A 12,277-nucleotide genomic window follows, 5' to 3' on the forward strand; every position below is an offset into this window, starting at 1 on the left:
GGTAACCGCATATTAAACTAAAGGACTGAAAGCCAAACCCAAAAATATAAGATGGACTGAATGTTGCATAAATTGAGGTAAAGTTCATCTGTGTCAAAGACCCCAAGCCAAAATACACACTAACATGCAAAACAATAAGCAGAACTTCCAAAGCACAAAATTTCTGAACAGAAATATATATTTTTTATTTTTATTATTTCAATTAGATACAATGCACGGAAAATCACACAGATTAAATGGTACCATAAACTGAAAGGAATGCACCAAACTTTTGCATCTACATAAGGATGAAGATTTATTACAAAAGAACAGGCTGCACACAAAATTTCCTTAGCCACATCCTCACCAAACCATCTAAAACTCCAACTAAATCCCTCTAAATGTACAAGTACAAACTCTATGAATTTGCCCTGTGAAATCAAAGAGTTCTACTGTCTGACTTTGAGATTTGAAGGTTTTGATCCTCGAACCTGCAAAATTTTGTTGTTACACAGCTGCCCCAAGAAGAACAGAATAGTTTTTAATTTTAAAAATGCAAAGATGCCCTGCTTTCAGCAAGAAAACTCCTTTTATCTAGTAACTTCCTCTTTTCACTTTGCTGCCAAAACCTCCTTTAATACATTAAAAATTGTAAAATTTATCCCGTTTAATATCAGATGTCGTTACCTTAAGCATTATAGTCTTTTCTTGGCTCTTTAAGTGAATATTCTAATATATCCAAAATGACATGAAATTAAATCAAATTTACCAAGTCTAGAGATACCATACCTTTACCCATATAGATCACATCATAATTTGTGATTGACATCGAGGATACAACTATATGCATTCAACAACTGACAGTGTCCAACAACTATATGCATTCCACAACTGACAGTGTCCATCTTCCTCAAATCTAGCCTGGAAAGTAAAACTAGACCTCTTAGAACCCTAATTTAATCATAATTCCCTATTAAAATCTCTAACACAACTCCAAATTACACCAAACAAAGAGCAAAGTAGATAAGAACATATCTAGTGAGATCACCAAGGCCACACAAAACTCAGTCTCACCTCCTAAAGGAAGATCCAAAAAATATAGGAATTTCACTTTTATTCACCAGAAAAACAATACAAAACACATACATATAGTTACTTGTACTTATTCCTCCTACACTCAAACATCCACTCACCACAGCAAGCTTCACAAAATAGGCGGGTAGTGCCAACAGCCTGCTATCATCCAAAAAAGGACAATACAATTCGTTAGGTAAGAAGGCTTATTATTCCTAGAATAACAATAAAAAAATAATGCTACAATACCAAATGCACGGGAGGCTACAACATAAGCATTAACAATAAATAGTTCAAATACTTTTCAGTACCAAATGCACAGGGGGTTACAACATTTGCTTTTGCAATTAATATTTCAAATACTTTCCAAATGATGCAAGAAGGCAGCATGAATCTCACTGGTTTTATTCCCATAATTGAATTCAACTCTTCAATCCACCTGTAACAGAGCTTCTGAAAACAAAATCTGACATTGTACTATGGTTATGATGGAAAAATGAGGCAAACCAAATGTAAAATCAACTACAAAAGCAAGAAACAAATCTCCAAAGTGAACGTATTTATTGCAAATTCATCATGGATGATCATAAATTTGAACATAAATCCCTAATGCTGTCTCCAGCCTTTTACTCCTATAACTTTCTGCGAGAGTTTTTTAATCTAAAAGGTGTTACTACCCTCAGCGAAGAGATTCAATGAAGAAAATCAAAACCCCAAGTAAAAAATTAAGTGTCCTTCTGGCGGATATTTTCTTTTTGATTATTGACCTTCTGCTCCGGTCACCCTCAATTTGAGTTGTCCCTAAGGGGGTTGTCATCATCCAAAAATGGGCCCCAAGTTCCTAGTTTGCTCTTTTCAGCCGGTAACCAAAAAGCCTAGTAAAGTATGATATGATTGTCTTACCATGATTCGCATAATGTCTAAGAACCTTAAACTCAAAGCACGTGATCCTAAACTGTTAGGTGTCGGCCCTAGGTTTCAGTGGCCCCTCTTCAGGCATATTGAGTTGTTATTTGATATGGCAGTCATTTGATGCTCCTAAAAGGAGCTTGGCACTCAGTGAAAGGGTTTTCCTTATCTTACCGAGTCCCGAGTAGCCCCATGGAGGATTAAAAAGGCTCGGAACTTGGTAATTTGTCTACCTCCAGCTCAACGAAGTATCTGAGGAAAGTGGTTGAGAATGCACTCGGAACTTGTTGAGGGTGCCTTTTTCACCTCACCGAGTCCCGAGTAGGAGAAAGTGGGTGCTCCGTCAGCAAATGAGGAACAATCCGATGAGTCTACTCGGCACACGGCAAAGCGCCTAGGACAAGTCTGTCGACTCCTGAGTAAAGGAAAGGGGCGTAAAAGAAATAACATGTGTTTGGATCAAATATCAAGAAATTTTTTGCAGGCGATTGTATATGTCGCCTGAACCAATGGATAGGATTGAAAGGGTTGGCACGAGGGAAGTTAAAGTGCATGGAACAAAGGAGCGCAGCTTGTGATCAAGGGACAGAAAAAATCACGGCAAAATCGCTTGTACAGGATTAGTTCTAGAAGGGATGATTGAATTGACGGTTGGGGAATTGGAAAGTGGCTTTTGTTTTCCAAAGGGGGATAAGGCAGAAATAATGGTTTGCATGTGCAACAATATAGAGATAGGCTATTTTTAGAGCCTTCAAGGTCGTCTTTTTAAAAGATTGACAATCAGCGCATTGGTTAGATGCAACAACAAAAAATAGCTCTCTATGTTTATTTGAGAGCAGTTTTCAGAGATGGAATATCCATATGCACAGAACTATGAGGTCGCGAGGTGCAAAATCTGTGACACGGGTTAGAGAATATTTCAGTGGGCCACTTTGTAGCCGAAGGGATATCAATAGTTTATAAGGTAGTCGAAGGGACATTGAAAGGGAGTTTCAAATGGATAACACCTTTCATGGGCAACCTATCTTTATCCCTTCATCATCAAATGACTAGGAGGAAGAGGGAAGGGGAACAAGAGCAGTGAAGGCAGGGGGTGAATAGCTCAAGTGCTAGCCATCTGAATTTCATCTTAAGTATGGAAGTTGCACCCCCTGCACTGCTTGCAGTATTCATCTATAAGCTTCTCCTTCCACTTTGCAAGCGCTTCCCTCAATTCTGAGGATATTTCTTCTGTAAGGTTGCAGAACTCTTCCTCCAGCATGATGAGTGTCTCCACCAGCTTTTGTCATGAAAGTTCTTCACTGGCACGATGATGGCATAGCTCAAAGCATTATGACTTTAGTAAAATTTTATTCTCCACTCCGGCATCTTCTTATACGCATTACCCATTTTGTCTTATATTGAATGGGTAATGAATTTCCTCTTCTCTGTATTTGGTCTAAAACGAGTCAAAAGGAAAAGGAGCCACATGTAAGCAACCTGAAGCTTGTTGCATCCCTTCTTGTTATAAAAGGGATACCAAGGCTGTAAGCAAGGATTCTGAAATTTTTCGCATCTTTGGGCGGGTAGAGGTAGTTCTCTGCTAATTTAAGGTTTCTAAGTAATCTTGCAAAGAAGGAAGACACTGCCTTCATATTGTAAATATCAATTAGTAATGAAAGAATGCTCTAATGTTGCAAATTTTGTCTCCTTATGTATTTTATCGAATTCATGTAAGCTAATGTATCGAGGATATATTGGTTTATCTTGATATCTTTCTATATATATTGGTTTATCTTGATATCTTTCCATCACTACGTGATTACGCTTATGGGTTTTCCTCAAGGAGGGAATTAAATTCTATATGCAAATCGCAATGGGTTCGGGAAGTATTTACAGGATTAACAAGAATAGATGAATGTAACGAAACAACGAAATCATGTTAATGTCGGGCATTAGCATTGTGAGGATTCCCTAATTTGAGTTATTTTACAAATATGGGCTTGTTATTTTGTTTAGTGGATTTGGCTCTATTCCCTTAGATGTGCACTGGACTATATACTTTGCCTCAGAAATGTTTCAAGAGCATTCTATTAAGCAATTTCCTTTTCCTTTCTTTCTTCCTTTAGGGTAGCAAGGTAATGTAGAAGCATCCCTGGCTCATGGCAATCTTGCATCAACCAGAAACATTTTATTTTCAGTTTGCTTCCTGTTTGCAGTTTCAGCATTTCTTTCTACGTTTCTTTGTATTTGCTCATAGGATCTTGTGGAGCTGGATTTTGTTCGTGGACCTATCCATCTACCTTATCCTTAGTTCACGAGACGTTTGGATCTTTTTTCCAGCAAGTTATCGCTTCCAAAATCTAAGACAGTTTTCTAGCTTTGAACACCGAAACTGCTTGGACCTATTTGCTATTGGCGAATCTTGTGGATCCTTTCCGTAGCATGCGGAGCCTCAATTTGTTGTTATCAACGTTCCTTGGCGTGTCGCCGACCTTCCCTTAGGTCCACACTTCATCCTATGGATTTTCCGGAGGGATCTCTTTGGCGGAGGTCGACTTGGTTGTTTACACACTTCATCTTGTTCATCGACATTTGTTTCATCCTAGGCCAACACGGATCATTCTTGATCATATAAATCAATGTTATTGAGCATGTAGAGATCATCATTAGAACATACAAGATAAATCTAAAGGTTAAGAGATCTGGAGTTGACCGATATTGTATTTGAGCATGTATGGGAGCAGGCCAGTGTGCCGAATCTTGTAGGCCGCATGTTGCCGGCAGTTTGTAATTGATTTTCATGATATAATAAAGCCTATTCTACATTGCCTCCATCACATTGTGTTGCTTCTGTTGTGTTAACTCTTGCTACACGGTCCGAACTATTCTCTTTGAAGACCCTCCTGCCGTAACTGCACCACAAGGGGCTGATTTCTAAGTTCATGTTGGATCTAAAATAAGAACACCCTCCTAAGTCAAGTAATGCTCGAAGTGAAGAAGGCTATGAAAGCCTTGTTATGTTGTGTTTTCTTGTCCTCAATCTGTTGATGGGCTTAACTGTAGGACCTAGTTGTTCAATCTCATGGCCTAGGGTTTTGTAATTTCTCTTAGGAATGAGGGTAGCAAGAAAAATCCACCAACAAAAGGGAAGACAAATTCTGTCATGAATCCCTAAAAAGGGTGTTACTTCAAAAAGCATCAATAGCATTTCTTTTTGCTTGAATAAATAAAAGTTTATTAAACCCTAAACATGAAGTCCTATGCTTCATTTCCACAAAATATTGAATTTCTTCTCATCTTTGCTTTGGCATTTTCTTCCTTTAATCCTCTTCTGCAGTTTCAGCTGCATTTTCATTTTGCACATCATGGTAAGCATAAATATCAAAAATATTGAAGATCAGACAAATGTGAAACAACTCTAGCAGGTCGGCAATATTTTTATTTATTTAATTTGAACTTTTATGCAATATGATCTTATTTCATGTTTGAACTCCTTATAGAAAATTCTAGGAACCTGCTTTTCTGCAACTGCACCGTCACCAGATTTCTTTAAGGTAACTTTGTGATTGTTTTGAAAGTCTGCTCATTTCTTATTTTGTCATATTTCTTTTGGAACGGTTGTTATACCTGTGCTTGAGTTTCACAGGCGTGCTCTGCAAATCCTTCAGCAAGTTACTAACATGCATAATTATTGACAATACCACTAAGTTACAAATAATTTTGCTTCCTTTAACAATCAGAAAAGGAAACCAAACTTGGGCTTGTTTATACTAAAATTGCAAGCATATTCAACTTGTGACAAAGCTAGATCCCTTTTTTTCTTGGGCACCATCAAGTTCCCAAAATTTTCAATGATCCCCTCTATTTGCCAACCAGTCTGATGTCTAAAGATACAGGCAGAGCTCTTTTGAAATTTGCACATGAATTTTTGCTGTAAAACTTCTCCAGAAATGACTAAGGTCCCTGTCACCTCTAATAGTTTTGGAACATTGTGCAAGCAGACAACTCTCTGAAGAATAAACAAACCATTTGACCAGCATCATTGGTCCTTTTAAACTGAATGACAGAGGTCTACTTAGAAAATTTATTCTCAATAACAAACATACAATTGTTAACTCACAGTTCCAATGAAATTCAACAAAAAATACATGTCAATCCAAGGTCCATTAAGTACACAGAGACATAATCAGCCCCAAATACTACATTGGGCCTCCAGATCCTAGCCAATCAACCAGTATCTTTACACAGTTAAGTCCAATATGTTAAGGAGGGCTGATTAACCCTAGTCGATCTAAGCACTTTCACCAACAGACAGATAAAAGCTGCATAAATTCCAGTCCACGCAATGCATTCACAAGACAAGGCATGCAGTGGCCAAAAAATGGTCCATCTGAGAGTGAAAATTAACTTGTATGACAAAAACAGCTTGTATTCTCTGATGAGAGCATTTGATATTTTTAACCGTGTCAAATTTTTACCACAGGCCGGTGTGTGAAACATAGCTTTATAATCAGCAAAAAGATTGTTAAAATAGAGTACATGCATTTTGAATGTCATCATACACTGGATTTCAAAACAAATTCTTCCATTCCATTCAAAAGCTCATTTACATTCTCCAATTTGCTATGGCTAGAAAGCCCCTTGATGAGAAGGGCAAAACTATGAGAATCGGGAACATATCCCTTATTTTTAAATTCATCATATTGCTGGAGAGCTTTATTGTTCTTATCTGTCTCATACAATCCCTCAATCACTGTTCTGCAAACAAAACCATTGGCCATAAGACCTCTCAGTGACATTACTTTCAGAAGCATTTCCATTTCCTTAAACTTTTGGTTCGTACAGAGGCATCTGAAAATGAGACCGAAGGTCAGAGGACTAGGTATAAGGTTTCTGTACTCCATCTCATAATACAATTTCAAAACCTCTTCCACTTTCCCTTCCTTGCAATACCCATCAATTAAATTGCTATAAGTAACTTCATTTGGAGTGAAGTCTTTGTCCAGCAATATTGTCAACATGCGATTGGCTGTACCAGCATGACCCGCTTTGCAGAGATTACAAATGAGGGCATTACAGACAGAAACACTAGGCAAAAAGCCCTTTTCCAGCATTTCCTGTTCTAATTTCATGGCCTCCTCCTCTCGGCCTCCTACTTTACAACAGCCTTGAATAAGGGAATTGTATGTTAGGTCATAAGGCTTCAGGCCTTGTTCTTTCATATGAAGCATAAGGTCTCTTGCTTCTTCAATCCTTCCCTTGCTGCAAAATCCACTGATTAATGCAGTATAAGTAAAATCACTAGCATTAAGCCCTTTCATAACCATCTGTTGGTGAATATCCAAGGCCTGCTGTAAGTTGCCAACTTTACAGTGACCATAAATGATCAAACCATAAGCAATGATTGTTGGAATCAGGCTTTTCTTCGCCATTCTTTTCAGAAGCATGGTTCCTTCCTCCACCCTCCCTCGTTCCATCACACGTCTGACAAGGGCCGTATTAACAACAGCAGTGCTTGGACTTCTTTTCCTTTGAATTTTATCTATCAAATCAATTGTTTCCTCCAGGGTGCCCTGCTTGCAGAGGGCATCAATCAAGATTTTGACAGTTATTTTATTTGGGTATATTCTGACCCCCAGCATTTCTTCATATATTTCCCAAACCATCGCAGTCTGATCAGATTTTTCCACTACATGGAGAAGAGTGTTCCAGGCCCGGAGAGTTGGAACAAATCCATGATTTTTCATGAGACGACATGTAGACATAGCATCCTCAAACATCCTCGCTTTTGCATATGCATGTATTAACAAATCAAATACTACAGGACTGGAGCCTGCGGAATTATAGAGATTAATAAATGCTTCAAAAATGTTACCTTGGGGATGCTCGAGTATGAGGGCATCGAGCAGAGGCCTGGCGTGAAAGAACATATTTGCTGCAATGAGGAGTTGAATGGTGATGGAGTAGGACTGAAGTGTGTGTTGAATTTGTTGACGGTGGGCTGCCCAGTGGAAAAACTTGAGGGCCAATTTGGCATCCTTGAAGGATTTCGGCGAATCCAACTGCAAACAGAGCAAAACCTTATCAACATGTTGGTGGGTCAATCTGGTTGAATCCACTCGATGGCTCAAAGTGTCCCAATCGCTGCCTTGTCTTACAATGTCACAGATTGTAGATATGAATTTATTGTTATCCTGCTCTTCTCTTTCATCATGCAGCGTGTGAGACAATGTCGAGACAGTCCTCGTGATGAAGATAGAGAGGTAAGCATTTGGGAGAGGCAAATCTATAACCCTCTTGCTCCTGAGCATTGGTGTCAGGAGGTTTCTCCATACTGGGAACTCCATTGCCTCTGCTTACAAAGTTCTGCTAAGAAATCATTTGGCTCAGCCGCACCTGAAGAACGCTGTTGGAGTTGCTGAGAGAACAAACGACGAGGAGGACGGCGATCCCGCATATGGACCTCTGTACATAACTTTGATATGTTCTAGATGGAAATTTTGCATCATTTTGTGGGGATATTACATATGTATAGTTTTCATATTTAATTTGGTCTTTAAGCATTTATTAATTTTAATTATGAATTTACTTTATTAAGTAAATTATTATTCCAGAATTTATTAGCTTAGGTTTTCGAATTTTGTTTCCTAAATCAGATTACATTTGCAGTCTTGTTATGTAGATAAAATTGTGAGGTAAGAGTACATCTTTAATTCTAAAGTTCTAAACTTTCATCTTCAAGTTTAGGGTATTGTTGCTACCTGTTAATATGTGTTTAAAGATATGTTTGTGTGTAAAAGATGTGTATTTAAAGGAATATTTTAGATTATTTTAGATAAGTAAAATTTTGTATTCATATATTTGATCATCCATAACACATAGAATAAATTTGTTATTCAAATTTAATTTATATTTAACAAAGCAATCAATAATCGGCATTCATCATTCTTAGTTTTGTGATATCTCAATTTTGTCAAATCAAGCTAGGGACTTAACTGTCATCAAGGAAATCTTTTGCTATTACCTCTTTACATAAGAAGCTCTTGTGCTTTTTAGCACCACACTTTCTCAAACATAGGTACACATAGTGTTGAACAAGTTTTATCAACATTAAAATTAAATTTCTACAATAGATAAAATTACATTAGAGAAAAACATCTAAGAACTCAATCAGAGTGTGAACTCACTCCAACATCCAAATATCTCAAGATTCATTTGTCAAAGGCCCCTAACCACTAATCTAGTCCTACATTTTTAGATGTCAAATCTTTATCATAGAATCTTAGCACCAATATTGAAAATTATACATCAATATTGATAACAACTTTGTCTCGGCATTTTCAATCACACTTGCCTTTTATTATTCAATTGTTTTATTTACATTTTTTTAGACTACAAGAATTAGGTAGCCCCCTAAATTGTAGTGTGTCGAGTAAACGTTTTTAACATGACCAACAATGTTGGCATGACACACCATCTGATATCATGTGGACTAGGGTAAGATTGGACCTTGTGACCTCATCATGCCTACCATAAGAAGCTCTCATCAATTGAGCCGAGCTCTCAACTCTTTGATTTACATTAATTGAGCTCATCTCAACTAATTTAATTTTAGGATTTAATCATAAATTAGAATTATTCTAAATTTAATGTAAATTGTGTTGTCCTCATTTTTTGTTTTGCATGAAAACGGGATAGCCCCTACGATTTTTTCATAATTCATCCCCTTTTCTTTCAAGTCAAGTAAATGAGGCATTTTGGTCATCTCATTTGTCCTCGAATACACGTTATTTGATGTTGAAATTCCCTCATTAAGTTAAAATTTTAACTTAGAAGTTAATTTCCCTATTTTGTTGTAAAGTTAGGTTTTATCTCCGATTTGCACCAATCTTTAATCACTTGGTGTCAAATTGGGTTTTAACCCCGACTCTACACCTTGGTAATCAATTTTAATGTTAATCGGACCTATACACCTTTATGGTCATTTATAAGTGCAAATCGGACCTATAGGTTTGATTTACATCTTAATGAAACACGAGTTTGCATTTATTGATTTTAAGAGTCCGTTTTAAATTGGGTTTCTTTATCCCATTTATTTATTGATTTGTGCCCAAATAATCCACATTATTATTTTCATGGAGTTGTTAAGAGCTCGATTTCTTTCAAGCCTGATTTGTAGAATTCGTGGTATGTTATTTGCCCTACCTTTCTAGATTTTACTTTCAAAAGCTTTGTTTGATAAGCTTTCGATTTGTATTTTCATATTGTCGTGCCCTAGTTAATTTTTTGTATGAATCGGGTTTGCAACCCAACACATACCAAAGATTTCTCTGATATGTGTCGGATTTCATACCGAATCCATATCCATTTATTTTTCCAAGTTTTATGCTTCATGGTGGATGGTGAGACTGTATGTCCGTCACACACCATAGCATGTTTCATGGTATGTGGCATGCACACATCCCCGCCATCTTCATCGCTTATTATTATCATTGGCGATAGGATTGGGCGAGGATATTACCCTGAATCCCCACCACAGTCTATGGTTGTGGTGGTGATCGAGGTCGTATCCCCGACCCAACCTTACTCTATCTTTCATTGCAAAGTGTTGGTGGTAGTCAGGTTGGTAACCCTGACCCACCACACTCTTTAAAGTGATTGGTGGTGGTCAGGATTACAAACACGACTATCACCAATATTATTGTGTGTGCTTTCTTTTTGAACAGTGTCAGTCGAGGTTGTAACCCCGCTCGACACCTCGTTTGGTCCTTTCTTTGATCGGTGTTGGTCGATGTTCTAAGCTCGCCTGACACCATTGTTTTGGCTTTCCTTTGAATGGTGCCATTCGGGCTTGTAACCCCGCCTGACACCTGTCGCTTGATCTTCCAGAATGTTGATCGGAGTTTTAAATCCGATATGCACAACACGCATATTTTGATATGTGTAAATCAGGGGTATATCACCTACATGATATTTGTTGTTCCTTGATGTATTTCGGGGATATATGCCCGATATACACCACTTTTGGATTTTACACTTATATGAAGTGCAAATCAATACACATAGAAATTGATGTTTTTTTATCAATTTGTGATTGATCGATAATTTTAATCCTCTCAAATGGAGATTGTTGTTGTGACTAAATCACACATCGCCCCATCGCAAATGGGGACCCCCACTTTTTTAAGCATAGTCGTAGAATAGGGTGTCTTAATTTAAAGTCAAAATTTTAAAAATACAAAAAAATGAAAATCATGAAATTTTGGCCAAGGCATGGAAAATAAGTAGTGCCTTTCAGTAGCACTATTGGTGCTGCTTTTAAGCAGTGCCACCTCATACCACTACTGCTTTTAAACAATGCTCATTAATATCATTACTGCTTTTAAGCACTACTTTTCGAAAGCATTGCATATCACTGCTCCTAACGATGCAAATCACCCAAAGCGATTTTTTTTAATTATTATTATTCAATCAACAATAAGCAAGTACACGTTTGAGTTGATGAATCATCGATGGTGTTATCTCGAGACTTGGGCTTTTCCACGATTCAATTTCAAGAGTGCATTCGATGACAAATTTTAAAAACTCAAGGAAGATCTCAAGTATTAATGCGATGCAATGCCCTTTAATTTATGGGTTCAATGTCGATGATATGTTGTAAGTGGGTGGTCGCAATATATTTAATAGGAAATGCTTATCTTTGTGAGATGATTTCAAGGCAATTATATTTTGGACGTCTAGGAGCAAAACTCGAGGCCTATTGCTAATGGTAAAGGTGGCGCCAAGTTGTAAACACATTCAGGGATTTCCTTTGAGACAGAGGTCACAGTCAAAGGTGGCGACATCATTTGTTTGTGACTACAAACTGAGGCAATTTTGTTCACTTTTGAAAGTGAAATTGTCACTGGTAAACATCAGCAACATATAACGATTTTGTTTTGAAAATCAATTCCATAATCAAAGCTGGCATTATCAATTGTTGATGATAATGGATTAAACTAATCATCGACAGTGACATATCAGGATCAAAACTATTTCATAAGCCCGGCTGATCAACAGGTTTTGAAGGAATCAGTGTGTTCGCACTAAAGGTTTATATACGATTAGAGATCAACCAGCATATATACACTTAAGTGAAATTCGGTCACAATGCAGAAATGTTGATATATGAGTTCACCTCAAAGTTATATGACGGATCTGAGACAAGTTTCTCATTCTATGGGGGATCGAACTTCATGTTATGACTGATAAAGTTTTGTTCATGAGAGTTTTGTTGTCTTCACTTAGTTATATTGGAATGATATTGCTTAATAAGGGTCAGATTTACAACTAA

The 12,277-nt window shown here is 37.3% G+C and overlaps 1 protein-coding gene across 3 annotated transcripts; it reads right to left on the minus strand.

Annotated features, from left to right (window-relative positions):
* Window positions 1-219: 219 nt before the first annotated feature.
* On the minus strand, window positions 220-8,451 carry LOC131073498 (pentatricopeptide repeat-containing protein At1g66345, mitochondrial). Of its 3 annotated transcripts, none has more exons than XR_009112880.1 (4): window positions 7,820-8,451; window positions 1,173-1,212; window positions 769-900; window positions 220-470 (listed from the first exon to the last, which is right to left on the minus strand). XR_009112880.1 is itself a non-coding variant. In XM_058009937.2 (2 exons), the coding sequence occupies exons 1-2, from the start codon at window positions 8,289-8,291 to the stop codon at window positions 6,501-6,503; spliced, it is 1,701 nt and encodes a 566-aa protein (XP_057865920.2). In that variant the 5' UTR covers window positions 8,292-8,451; the 3' UTR covers window positions 6,090-6,500. The 3 variants fall into 3 exon arrangements, 1 of the variants encoding a protein (XP_057865920.2); XR_009112881.1 differs by lacking the exon at window positions 7,820-8,451 and adding an exon at window positions 1,453-2,177; XM_058009937.2 differs by lacking the exons at window positions 220-470; window positions 769-900; window positions 1,173-1,212 and adding an exon at window positions 6,090-7,729.
* Between the last annotated feature and the right edge of the window lie 3,826 nt (window positions 8,452-12,277).

This window comes from Cryptomeria japonica, chromosome 1, assembly GCF_030272615.1.
Source record: "Cryptomeria japonica chromosome 1, Sugi_1.0, whole genome shotgun sequence".
Taxonomy (NCBI): Eukaryota; Viridiplantae; Streptophyta; class Pinopsida; order Cupressales; family Cupressaceae; genus Cryptomeria; species Cryptomeria japonica.